The sequence below is a fragment of the Debaryomyces hansenii genome (assembly GCF_000006445.2).
Source record: "Debaryomyces hansenii CBS767 chromosome F complete sequence".
Classification (NCBI taxonomy): Eukaryota; Fungi; Ascomycota; class Pichiomycetes; order Serinales; family Debaryomycetaceae; genus Debaryomyces; species Debaryomyces hansenii.
Window position 1 is genome coordinate 537,454 of NC_006048.2, and position 13,242 is coordinate 550,695.

Below are 13,242 nucleotides of genomic sequence, written 5' to 3' on the forward strand. Positions count from 1 at the left end.
ATGTAGTCTCCAGAGAACTCTGAGAGTCCTTACACTCTAGCTTGAGTTTTTAAATAATTCCAATTACGCTAGATGTCAATAATGTTACTATCTTGATTAGTATATTATGGCTCTGTCGTAATAAGTCTTAGCAGATGCAGTTACCTCTACAGTATTAAACCTATGTGTTATATACAGGATGGATCTATTCCGCTGATTTAATGTAAAATTTGATACTGAATAGCAAATAACTGTTCCTCTATCTATTAATACACATATTTAAAAACGAAAGATAGTAGTATTGTTTACATTCTAAAAATATTTTTGAAGGGAGATATAGTTATGGGAAAAAAGCTTGCTATTTGGTGAAAATGATGTTTAATAATATAGGGTATCATTTTTTACTACCCTTTAGAAATCTCACAGCTCAAGCAAGATTTCTACAAATAATAAGGCTTTTCACATGTATTGCCGCATTAACATTTATCATCGCAACATTAATAGGCTCCCTTGCTAATAGGAATATATATATTGCAAGAATTAATTGTGCCCGTTTAGATGTTGCTCGTGGTTTATATAATAGTTTGAGGAGCTCCGTGTCTTTATCCTCAAGTATTCTTGGCGATTCAGAGGATAATGTGCTACCTGTTGATTCATCGTTAACTAATTCCGAAATAGCAGTGCTAACCTCATATGCTGAAAATCAAGTTGCTGATGCTCCCCAATACATTGTTACCTCCTTATGGAGCTGGTGCTATGGTAATTATAACATCACACAACACATGGACAGACATGGTGTTGTTCATATATCCAAGCATAACGATGTCCTTACTTGCTCAAAATCGACGAAGAGGTATATTTTTGATTACAAGGATGAATTAGAATTGATAGGTTTACAGAGCATTTTAGCATACGCATACCAGTCTTCGGATTTGAATGATAAAAAATACGAAGAGACAATAGCCAAAAGAAATAATAAATACAAATTAGTTCCATCCGGCTTGATATTTGGAGCTAGTTCCCAGCTAGTTATATTAATATTCGGCTATATTTTATACAGTAATAGGGGCCCGGAGCAAAGCCTCAATAAAATTCCTGTTTTTGTGATGAATATTATAGCTTTAATATCTGTTGCATCATTTCTAAGTTTAGCTGTATCCAGTAGTCTTGTGACTAATTTATTGATCGAAATTAGAGGTGAAATTAAATCTAATTTGGGGGATTATGGAATTGCGTTACATTTTGGCGATATTTGGTTCCTGTTATTGTGGTTGTCTTTTACATTTTCATTACTTTCAAGTGTTTCTTGGACTTTCCCTCTATGGTGTGCCAATCCACGGGATTTTGATGAAGAGGAAGATTTTGATGATTTCCCTTATGGATCTGATAATATAACTGACAACGAGGAAGCGGGAATGTCTGACTTGAGCGGCCTTAGACGTAATCCAAGTGTTTCAGATAAATATAATAGATTCAACAAGACAAGCGCGAATATATCTAGTGGTGTTCAGTACAAAGCATCTGCGGATTTTGGTGCCAAAAATGATAATGATGTTGAAGAAAGAGACTTTTCTGATGATGAGGACCATGAATACGAAACTGATTATGTCTATAATGATACGAGTAATAGAAAATACGATGCATATGGTGCTAGAAACGAAGACGAGTTACGAAAGCTTGGAGAAACATTGTCAAGAAAAATGTCCGTTCGCCGTCTAAACAGAAATCTTTCTAAGAAAAGCCGTAAGTCATACCTCCGTGATGCAAATTACCCAATATTTGAAGATGAATCAAGTAACTTATTATATCACGACGTCAATATCAGTAACTCACAGTATCCAATGACCGATTCGATGGCTCACCATTATAGAGAAGAGACCTTTGATGGCTACGTAAATAGTCACAAGCCAACTACAAGTGCCAGCACTATGTCTCTTGGAACGTCGAAAATCCTAACTAGTCATATTAATAAAGTTAGAGAAGAGGGTAATAATACGCCTACTCGTAATGCATCAGATAAGTCTGTTGATAGAAGAAAGAATAATAAAGAACAAGATACAAATTTTAGGTCTAATTCACTACAAGAGAGACATTTCCAGCATAATACTAGGAACAATCCATTTTTACAGAGTGATACACTTGAATCATTAGAGAACAAAAGAAACTCTACAGGTGATTCATTTTTGAATTTTGACGAAATGGAAATCCTAGACAACAACAATTATATAAATAGACTTTAATCAAGACTAAGCCAATATTCACTCTTCATCAGAATCCTTTGTAGTCTATTCTACAAAAACCGTTTTGAACAATAGTTCCTTCACATAGGATCATCAATATTTACATTCGGAATTTTTTGTGCGCTTTAATTTGCATTAAATGTTTATGTTTGTGAGTTAAGACAGTTGATAAAAGCATACCTTACTTTATTACAGCCATAGATGCAAATATGATATACGATAGGTCCCAGGATTCAGAAAACTCTCATTCTAGTCTCTTTGACAGCTCCAATTCCACTTTGAATATCTCGGAGAAACAGATAGAACTTCAAGACTTTAACTTGGGCGATTGTTTACCTGAAGCAGAGCATATGGACAAGGATGAAATATCTCCTTCATTCCGTTTAGGTCTACAAAATTACGAAGATACAGTAAATTCTTCATTGATGGGGCAATACTCGAACTCAAACGATGGCTTTCCTTCGGAAGAAGAGCCAATAGGCACTTTAAGTATGAGGACCGGAACCATGAATTTTGCCAAATCCATTTGGAGGATGTTTTGTATTGCAATTATATTGCAAGTGTTCTTAGGTTTTTCATATATGATGTTTCTTCCTCAATTCTCCCTTCAGTTTAGAGATGATTCGCCAGAAGCTCGAAGATTGTTGTCAAGTATCTCGGAAGGATTAAAAATGATATCTTACCTCGCCAAGGACTTAAGTGTGACTTTAAATGATAATAGCAATATCTTGAATGATATAAATTACATTGATACCATAGACACATTTTCAGACAATTATATTTATCAATTCAACGCAATTCAATACTGTAAATATAATACAGTTAACACTACTACAGAATGCATATCTACGAATGGATTAGATATCTTTACTAGTCTAGTAACAGATATTGGTCTACAGTTAGGAAATGTATCCAAAGCAGAGGATCCCGGCAAGCTTGCGACGTCATTGGTGACTACTTATTCTAATTTGGTTGACTCGCTTGACGAAATGAGAGATAGTAACACAAGTCACACGTTTGCTTTGGCTCCTATAGACTTGAAAACTATCAAAATAGCTCACGGTCTCAAAAAGTCTCAGAAGTATGGGAAAATGATGTCATATTTAGCGTCACCTGTTAATTTCATGCATCCTATAATATGGATGATACTCGGTTTATCATGTTTGGCATTGTCTGGTACAAGTAAATTTGCAATCTTTAATCAAAGGAATTTATTTGGTTATTCTATCATTATATTGGTATTCTTGGTTCTTTGCTTCGGAATCACTCTCTTTAATTGGGCAGCTACTACATGGTACTTTTACCGGATTCATGGCCAGATGAATAAAGTGAATATAGCTCAATTCAAGTTGGGTACTGGGTTCATTATTCTAACATCGTGTGTTTCCCTTTATGCTGTATTATTGTACCAACTTACACAAATCTTACGTAGCAAAAATAGCATATATAATTTTAGTTAATATTACTATACTAGCTTTTTATTTCGTAGTGCGACTCAATTTTTTGCGGCCATTTGCTTTTCTAGTGGCTTCTCAAGCTAATACAATATTATAGTAACAATAAAGAAGATATAAAGAAGTTTTAATTCCTAATCTCCTATAAATTGGGGGATTTCATAGTGTTTGTATAATTTTTTTATTTTTGTCAATTTTTTCAATTTGGTATAAATTTTGGATTTAATGCAATTATCGAAAAATATTATAAATTAGCTAATTAATTATAGTATACTTTGTCATCTAAATTTACAAAATATTTTCCGTGCCTTTACAGTTCATTTATTTTTTTGTTATATAATAGTATTATTAAAACCTACTTAAGAAGACTCATAAACTGTTTTGAAGGCTTGTTCGAAATCACCAATAATATCATCAATAAATTCTGTACCTACAGAAACTCTAATCAAGTCCTTTGAGACACCAGAAGCAGCCTTTTCTTCGTCACTTAATTGTTGATGAGTAGTGTAATATGGTGCAATGATTAAAGTCTTGGAATCACCGACATTAGCCAAGTTGGAAGCAACCTTTAAGTTATCAACAAATCTTGGACTTGCCTCTTGGAATGGATCTTCCTTATTTTCACCCAAATCCTTAACACCAAATGATAAAACACCACCATAGTTTTCTTTGTTATTTAAGTATTTCTTACTTCTTTCATGGTATTCGTGGGATGGTAAACCAAGGTAGGAGACCCATTCAACATAAGGAGATTTTTCAAGAAATTGAGCTAATTTCAAAGCGTTGTATGATTGTCTTTCAACACGTAATGACAAAGTTTCTAAACCTTGTAATAATAAGAATGAACCAAATGGGTTCAACGCTGGACCCAAATCTCTCAATAATTCAATTCTAACATGTCCAATAAAAGCAGCTTTGCCTAAAGCGTCATTTAAGACTAAACCATGGTAACCCTCAGATGGTTTAGAGAATTGTGGGAATCTTTCTGGGTATTTTTCCCATGGGAAATTACCAGAATCGACGATGACACCAGCAATAGTAGTACCGTGACCTCCAATCCATTTGGTAGCCGAGTGAACGACAATATCAGCACCGTGATCAATTGGATTAATCAAATAACCTCCAGCACCAAAGGTATTGTCCACAACAACTGGTATACCATGATCATGGGCTAACTTAGAGATTGCTTCAAAATCTGGAACATTGTACTTTGGATTTCCAATGGTTTCGATGTAGATTGCTTTAGTCTTATCATCAATAAGCTTAGCGAAGTCTTCAACCTTATCCCCATTAACGAATTTGGTTTCGATTCCTAATCTCTTAAAAGCAACTTTGAATTGATTGTAAGTACCACCATATAAGAAAGATGTAGAGATGAAATTATCTCCCACATGAGCAAGACCTGCAATTGCTAAGAATTGTGCAGATTGTCCGGACGATGTGGCCACTGCACCAATACCGTGTTCTAGAGCAGCCATTCTTTGTTCAAATACATCGTTAGTTGGATTCATAATACGCGAGTAAATATAACCAGGGGTTTCTAAACCAAACAATTGAGCTCCATGCTTGGAATCATCAAAAACATATGATGTAGTAGCATAAATTGGGGGCGCTCTTGGTTTGTGGGGTTTCTCAACTGGTTGTCCAGCGTGCAATTGAAGTGTATCAAAATGAGATGGCATTATGTGTTTCGTTTTTATACTCAAAATTTTAATACGAGGAATAGTTTACCTAAAGTTAATGTATTTATACCTCTTTAGATATGACACCATAACTCCGATTATTGTATTTATTGTAGAAATGTTGCAATTTATGTGAATAACACGTGATAATATCAGATTGACATTGATATGTTTGATCTACAGTTTATCGGAGTTACATATTGCTTGAATGTTGGTTAGAGGTCAATGCGGTCACCGAAGATGAAAGTAATAATGCTTATGTGTTCATAGGGCGGAATTTGCTGGATTTTGATTCAAATATTCCAACGCACTTTTCTTCTAAATGTTTACGAACACAATCAGAACAATAGTTGGACGAAATTTATGACCAAAGAGTACAAACAGTGTAAGGGGATCACATCCAAAGGGATACAATGCAAAATAAATGCTCCTGATGGATATTGTCATTATCATATAGGGCAATGTGGAAAGGGGAAAAAAATAAATTCAAGCCCGGCGAACGTTAGATCAATCGATGGGAAAGGAAGAGAAATTATACACGGGAGTCCAATATCACGAGGTACAAGCCCCACAAAGCAGACAGAGAAAATTGGCTACATATATGTCTATACATTAACTCGATTATTGAGCAATAATGATAAGAATTGGTCTCTTAAAGTTAGGAACTTGCCTAACGTGTCCAGTAAACACAGAGATACTTGGGTTCCATTTAAGTCGGAAAAATCCCCTTACATGCTCATCAAAGTCGGAATGACTACGCAAACTGTACAGCGCCGGTTAAGACAATGGCAAGACAAATGCCACCATGAGTTGACGTGCTTGCATCCACAGAAAAAGATTGAATCGTCTAATAAACTTGATCTGATAATTCACAGATTTAAAGGCTTATCCATAAAAAAGGAGCGGGGGAAATTTCGAACATACGATGGCGACCAATTCGGGTTTCTTTGTCCTAGGGGCGTAAATGTAGCCGAATCTGAGATTCATAAAATGCTTATTGCGAAGTATGGAAGTGGAGACGTTTATTGCACTGGATGTAAAGAAAACTCGCCAATTGAAAATAGTTCAAAATTGAAAACACTTAAAGAAAGACTACATACTAAGGATCCCTTTCGAAATGGGTATAATATTCATGTTGAATGGTTTTTAATACCCAAGAAAGATCTCGATACAGTTTATCAATTAATAGATATGGTATGCTCTAAATACTACAACTAACTCGTATATAAAAAACTTTTATTTTAGAATAATACACTAACACTAACTATTTCGAAGTAAGAACTCAAACGTAAAAAAGATACCACGAAAGGATCTAAGTGTTCATATAAGTAGATGGATCAACACCTTCTTCTGGGAACTCAGTAATTTTAACATCGAATCTAGATTGAATTTTTTCTAAGACTTCTTCGTCATCCTTGGTCGAAACTAATGAAACAGCTAAACCTTTAGTACCGAATCTACCAGCTCTACCAACTCTGTGTAAGTACTGGTCAGCTTCGTTTGGTAAATCGTAGTTAATGGCCAAGTTAATTCTTTCGATATCAATACCTCTACCAAAGACATCAGTAGAAACACAGATACGCTTGTTGAATTCCTTGAAAGACTTGTATCTTTCAATTCTTTCCTCTTGTGGTAAACCGGAATGAACAGCAATAGATGGGAAATTAGAAGAACATAATAATTTGTTTAATTCATTAGCTCTCTGGGTAGATCTGACAAAGATAATGACTTGATTGAATTCTAAAGAATCTAACAAATCAGACAACTTTCTATTCTTTTCCTTTTCATCTAACTTAATATAGTATTGCTGTAAACCGTGTAAGGTCAACTTAGCTTCATCATCAACATAAATTTCCAATGGGTTTTGCATAAATTTCTTACAAACTGGACGGATTTCTTGAGATAAAGTAGCAGAGAACATCATAACTTGTTTTTGGTGAGGAGTGTTACGGAAAATGTCTTGAACGTCTCTTCTCATGTCAACAGCTTCCAAAACTTTGTCACATTCATCAATAACAAAAGACTTGATGTTGTTTAAACGAATGGACTTTTCGGTGACTAAAGCGTGTAATCTACCAGGAGTAGCAACGACAATATGAGGACAAGTATCTTTGTTCTTCAATTTTTCTAAATCTCTGGTAATTGGGGTACCACCGTAGAAAACTTCAGTCTTAACATCTGGCATATATTTAGAAAAACGGGCATATTCGTTACGGATTTGGTAAGCCAATTCTCTAGTGTGACAGATAACCAAAGTAGAAATTTCACCTGGAACTGGGTCTAATTGCTGTAAGGTAGATAAAACGAAAACTGCAGTCTTACCTAAACCAGACTTGGCTTGACATAAAACGTCAGTACCTAAAATAGATTGTGGGATACAAACTTGTTGAACTATAATAAATTTTGTTAGTTTAAATGCTTAAATACTCAAAGAATTTAAAATGGAATGATGATGCTAGACATGCAACGTTAAATTCGTTCTTCTTTGACCAAAGTATGGATAGCGTTGAGGCTGCTCTGATTATGCATCCTACCACTATTCATCGATTATTACTTTTTCTTGGGTTTACACTTTGCAACCCAATTTAGTCTTCTAACTGTTAGTTCAAAACACTAATCAGTCAATTTTTAGTTATATCATCCTTATCAATTAAGATAGCGATGCTAATGCTAGGAATCCGATACAAGTCATACATGGCTTCATTCGATTTTTTCAGCGCTAATAAATGCCCGAATCTAATGCATTACAATAGTGAAGAAGAATGCAATTTAACGTAAATGTCAACCATACCACGCCATCTCATTTCTTTATTTAGATGAAAATCAATTACGAACCTTCTGAAGGATGTTCGAAACCACAGTCTCCAATGGCTCTCAATAATTCTGGTTTCAATAAGAAATCTCTGAAACCAGTGGCATGAATACCAACATAAGAACCCTTTTTATCAGCTTCTTTGTCGTTGGCGCCTTCACCAGCAGCAGCACTTGGTGCTGTGGTGGTTGGGACGGCGATTTCTTCAGAATCCGAGTAGTCTAATAACTCTTCTTGTCCTTCGTGTGACATTATTTAGATTGATTTATTGATATATTAGTATCAATTAAACGTAACCGCTAAGTATTGTTAGTTGTTAATTGTTTAATTGTTGACTTTCGTGGCAGACTTGACGTGTACTTGTCAAATAAATAATTCGGTTATAACACTACTGATAATTCCTCAATGCATCCTGGAACTATCGATGTCAGTTAGAGAAGAAATAGTTGAACAGGCTAACGGTATTTTCACATAGGACATATTACAGAATGTTAAGACTCAGTTTTTGTAAGATCCGTAGCATTTCCGCAAAAAGTGTTCCAATTTCCAGGAACATAGCATTCAGATACCTTGCAGCTGCTAAAAGACCTATCGTATACCAAAGAACATATGCGTCTTCCTCCAAGCCAGACGATGTACTGGAGGAGGCCCAAAGAGTTGGCAATCTTATCAATGTATTCAGACAAAATCCAGAAATAAGATCTTTATTGGATGACTTTCAAAATTTATTGGCTGAGAAAGGTCTTCAACCAGACGGCAAACAACCCACGATGTTTCAAATGATGAAAATCTTGGCTGATAAGGACGTGAAGGCATCATTATTAAAGCTTAAAGAGGCGTTAGATGGGGCTAATATTCAACTTACGCAAGAGGATCTTAATGCATTCATGAACCTCTATGGGTTGAAAAAATAGTAACTACGGAAACAGGTATAGATTTGTATAGTCAATAGAATCCGTATATATTAGAGTATGGAGGAAAATATATGGATTGGGTTATTTCTTTTTAGCAAAGGAGGCGGAAATGTTGGCAGCTTCTTCAACGGCTCTTGCAATACCTCCTCTAACACCAGCATCTTCCATTTTTAGTAAGCCACCAATTGTAGTTCCACCAGGAGTACAGATTTTACTTCTTAAAGCAGCAGGATGTTCACCAGTTTCTAAGACCATCTTTGCAGTACCTTCCATAACTTTAGCGGCGGATTCCTTCGCAACAGCATATGGAAGCCCCATTCTAACACCACCATCAACCAATGCTTCCATAATCAACAAGCAGAAAGCAGGTCCAGAACCGACTAATGCAGTGGCCGCATCCATGTTCTTTTCTGGCAATTTCATGGCCTTTCCAACTGGATCAATCAACTTCATGACCAAATCAGAGTACTTAGACTCAGCTTCGTCCGAGAATGAAACAACAGCCATACCACAACCAAACTGAGCTGGAGTATTGGTCATAACCTTGGCAACATAAGGTGACATAATGCTCAATTCTTCAATTGTGGTACCAGCTAATAACGAAATAATCAATTGATCACCACTTAACGAGCCTTTGACCTGTTCGTAAACATCCTTGAACATAAATGGTTTACATCCCAAAATCACAATATCTGCTTTTGAAACAGCCTTATTGTTCGACTCTGACCCATATGAGGTTTCTATTACGTCGCTATCTAATTTTGATTTTAATTCGGTCGACAGTTTTTCTGAATTGGTACAGCATATAATCTTTGATGGGTATGGCTCAAACTTGGCTTTGAGAATAGCTGAAGTAACAGCAGTACCCATAACACCACATCCTAACACAGCAATAGTATAATCTTCCATATTTGACTTTCAATTGTTCCAAACGTCAATAATTTAGAGAAGTACAATTTTCATTTCTATTATCACCAATTCTCATATTTCGATAGTCGCTTGCAAATTCCGTTTACGTCTCAGATACACATAATTTTTTATGCCTACAACGCTTTAAATATACGCTACAACACCATACACACTTAAGACCACTATCTAGTTATCAACTTTATTGACATTAACCAATTTCATATGTTATTGGCTGAATTATAGAAGCATATTGAAATTCAATAGGGGCACACAACGCACTCAGTACGCATTTACCGAATTTCTTGAACCTGGCGAAATGAAGATAATTCAATGTAGGTACTTTGTTTCATCTAAAGTTGCTGCATTAAGTAATTTGTTTATTCAGATATACGTATCACACACTGCATAAGCTATAGATTAGAGCTTCATTATTATTGTAATTTCGGATTTGAAGTTGCAGGATATAATCGAATTAAAAACTGTTCATTGCTTTATCAGGTTACAGTGCGATTACCGATATTATTAGACAGTTTTAGCTTTTCATAGGATTTGCAGTAAAACTACTGAAATTGACTAATAGTAGGAGAAAATACATCTCTAGAACATAGAGAAAATAAGGTCTTTTTTTTCTGTTGAAAAAAAATTGGAATTTGCTAAGAAAATTGTAATTTAAAGCCGATGACGTTCAATAAGGATTTGCTCGTACCATGCCCTATAGTGACTCCTACTATGGAAGAGTTTTCAGACCCTATCAAGTACCTATCGAGTGAAGAGGTTGCGAAATTGGGATCGGAGTATGGGCTAATTAAAGTGGTACCTCCTAAAGGTTGGCAGCCAACATTTCTGATTTCGCCAGAGTTTAAATTTCACACTAGGTTACAGAAGTTAAGTGATCTTGGATTAACTACCAGAAGCAGAAAGTTTTTTATTGATAATATTAATCGTTTTATGAAGATGAGTCGTAAACGACAACTAAAATTGTATTTTAGAGTAGGGCTTAATGATGCAAAAGAATTTAGCCCAACGAGACTCAAAGTGTACTATTATGATCTACATGTAATGGTTGAAAAGATGGGAGGTTATGATAATATGAACGGAGATAAGTGGGCACAAATAAATGATCTTTTTGGTTTAAAAAAGGAATCTACCCATATTGAAGACGAATATTTAATCAACCTAAGATCTTATGCAAATTTTCTTTCGTATAACCAAAAAAACTATGACTTTCCTGAGAGTGATTCTGAGGACGATTACGATAACTGCTTGATCTGTGGGAAGCATGATAATCCATCGCAAACTTTGCTATGCGATAATTGTGACAATCCATTTCATTTGTCTTGTCTAGAGCCTTCTCTAGAAACCGTGCCATCTGGTAGTTGGTATTGTGACAAATGCCTTATAGGAACAGGAGAGTATGGTTTTGAGGAACAGGTAGATTTGAAGTATTCGATACCCGAATTTTATCAATTATGCAACGAATTTGAACGGAAATTCGAACATGAGTATAATAATGACGAGCCATTATCAGTGGACAAGATAGAGCAAAAATTCTGGGAGTTTATTGATGTAGAAAAATCGGACTTAGAGGTGAGGTACGGTGCAGATATACATAATTTAAAACCAGGAGAGATCAGTGGTTTTCCGATGGCCAATACACCAGGAATATCTCCCGAGGATCCAGAAACGAAGTATTACATGAACCATCCCTGGAATTTAACCAAGCTACCATTTGCAGAAGGGTCATTGTTGAACTACATAAATACATCAATATCCGGAATGACAGTCCCATGGATATATATCGGATCGTTACTTTCTACATTCTGCTGGCATGTTGAAGATCATTATACGTTGTCTGCTAACTACTGTCACTTAGGAGCAACGAAAAAGTGGTATGGAATACCGTCTTATGATGCTGATAAGTTCGAGAAGTTGATGAAAGATTCGGCTCCGGATTTGTTCCAAAAACAGCCTGATTTGTTGCATCAGTTAGTGACGCTATTGTCTCCAATGACGCTAGTAAAAAACGGAATCAAATGTGTCTATGCTGATCAACGCCCCAATGAATTTGTTATTACGTACCCCAGGGTTTACCATGCCGGATTCAATTGCGGCTTTAACTTCAATGAAGCGGTGAATTTCACGATGAATACGTGGCTTGGGTTCGGAGAGAAGTCAATTAGCGACTACAGGCTTATCAAAAAGGAAAATGTGTTTAATCATTATCAATTGGTGGAAAACATATTGAAAAAGATCAATACCCAGGACGATATAAACCATACGAATCTTAGGTTGGCAGAAGCTAGCTTGAAATGCTTGCGGGAATTTGTCCAGACACAGTTGAAGTATATCAGCATGATTGACATCAGTAAGTTTGAAGTCAAATTCGAACCCAAGTTGTTCAAGCAGCGGAAGTTCGAGGACGAGCAGAACGGTACTTTCGAGGCTACGTCGGAACAAGAAGACGAAGAGGACTTGTGCGACATCTGCAGGACCCACATATCATTCCAATATTGCATCATCAACAACAGAGATCGAAACTTATTCTCGACACATGGGGTCACTGGCGAGTCGCTCGCTCCTCCACATACCGTACCACCTATCACCCTGGTTAAGCACGAGCTGCAAGATTTCCCTAAGATTTCAATCCACCAGCTTCTCACGCCTGAATCGTCGCCCCATGAGCTCCTGGTGCCCCAGGCCACCCCCAAGACGGTGCACCGCATCTCCGACTCGTCGTCCTCCACCAGACTCTCGGCTCTCAGCGAAACATCCATCACCGACACAACATCAAACCCATTGCCAAAACTCAGCGAAGAACAGGAGTTCCAGAATCTTATTCGAGCCGCAAAACGATCATCTTCGCCAGACTCCTCGCTTTGCAAGACTGGCAAGATTGACAAGACTGCCCCAAAGAGACGCAAGTCGTCACGTATAGAGTCGCTCTCCAAGAAGGCCCATATCACCTCCTTCGCAGCCCGTACCTTGGCCGGTCCCCGTCGGGGCAAAATGTCCGTTGTCCAAAACAACTCCCGTTTCAAGCACCTCAACGACAAACCCCAGATCCGACTCTGTCTCGCGTGTCTCGTATCCTCGTGCCCGAAGTCCATCATTTCAATCCCTCTAGGCTCCGTAATGTTGTACGAGGTAGATCCATCCACCATGCTTCAATTCATTTCCCAAACATCTCGCAAAATTGCCCTTCTCTCTACAAACATATAGTCTAGTCAATACATATTTTGCAGTAAATCCTAA

The 13,242-nt window shown here is 36.7% G+C and overlaps 8 protein-coding genes across 8 annotated transcripts; 5 read left to right on the forward strand and 3 right to left on the reverse strand. All coding sequences in view use genetic code 12, as the record gives it.

Annotated features, from left to right (window-relative positions):
* Positions 1 to 350: 350 nt before the first annotated feature.
* On the forward strand, positions 351 to 2,219 carry DEHA2F06050g (DEHA2F06050p; the record flags this gene model as incomplete). The annotated part of the gene is made up of 1 exon (XM_460623.1): positions 351 to 2,219. The coding sequence occupies one exon, from the start codon at positions 351 to 353 to the stop codon at positions 2,217 to 2,219; it is 1,869 nt and encodes a 622-aa protein (XP_460623.2).
* A 209-nt stretch (positions 2,220 to 2,428) lies between these two features.
* On the forward strand, positions 2,429 to 3,679 carry DEHA2F06072g (DEHA2F06072p; the record flags this gene model as incomplete). Its single annotated transcript, XM_002770708.1, has 1 exon — positions 2,429 to 3,679. The coding sequence occupies one exon, from the start codon at positions 2,429 to 2,431 to the stop codon at positions 3,677 to 3,679; it is 1,251 nt and encodes a 416-aa protein (XP_002770754.1).
* Positions 3,680 to 4,032: 353 nt separating this feature from the next.
* On the reverse strand, positions 4,033 to 5,355 carry DEHA2F06094g (DEHA2F06094p; the record flags this gene model as incomplete). The annotated part of the gene is made up of 1 exon (XM_460624.1): positions 4,033 to 5,355. The coding sequence occupies one exon, from the start codon at positions 5,353 to 5,355 to the stop codon at positions 4,033 to 4,035; it is 1,323 nt and encodes a 440-aa protein (XP_460624.1).
* A 363-nt stretch (positions 5,356 to 5,718) lies between these two features.
* Positions 5,719 to 6,573, forward strand: DEHA2F06116g (DEHA2F06116p; the record flags this gene model as incomplete). Its single annotated transcript, XM_460625.1, has 1 exon — positions 5,719 to 6,573. One exon carries the CDS (start codon positions 5,719 to 5,721, stop codon positions 6,571 to 6,573), a length of 855 nt encoding a protein of 284 aa, XP_460625.2.
* Positions 6,574 to 6,667: 94 nt separating this feature from the next.
* On the reverse strand, positions 6,668 to 8,419 carry DEHA2F06138g (DEHA2F06138p; the record flags this gene model as incomplete). The annotated part of the gene is made up of 2 exons (XM_460627.2): positions 6,668 to 7,746; positions 8,191 to 8,419. 2 exons carry the CDS (start codon positions 8,417 to 8,419, stop codon positions 6,668 to 6,670), a joined length of 1,308 nt encoding a protein of 435 aa, XP_460627.2.
* Positions 8,420 to 8,655: 236 nt separating this feature from the next.
* DEHA2F06160g (DEHA2F06160p) lies at positions 8,656 to 9,081 on the forward strand (the record flags this gene model as incomplete). The annotated part of the gene is made up of 1 exon (XM_460628.1): positions 8,656 to 9,081. The coding sequence occupies one exon, from the start codon at positions 8,656 to 8,658 to the stop codon at positions 9,079 to 9,081; it is 426 nt and encodes a 141-aa protein (XP_460628.2).
* An 81-nt stretch (positions 9,082 to 9,162) lies between these two features.
* On the reverse strand, positions 9,163 to 9,990 carry DEHA2F06182g (DEHA2F06182p; the record flags this gene model as incomplete). The annotated part of the gene is made up of 1 exon (XM_460629.1): positions 9,163 to 9,990. One exon carries the CDS (start codon positions 9,988 to 9,990, stop codon positions 9,163 to 9,165), a length of 828 nt encoding a protein of 275 aa, XP_460629.2.
* Positions 9,991 to 10,668: 678 nt separating this feature from the next.
* Positions 10,669 to 13,209, forward strand: DEHA2F06204g (DEHA2F06204p; the record flags this gene model as incomplete). The annotated part of the gene is made up of 1 exon (XM_460630.1): positions 10,669 to 13,209. The coding sequence occupies one exon, from the start codon at positions 10,669 to 10,671 to the stop codon at positions 13,207 to 13,209; it is 2,541 nt and encodes an 846-aa protein (XP_460630.2).
* Between the last annotated feature and the right edge of the window lie 33 nt (positions 13,210 to 13,242).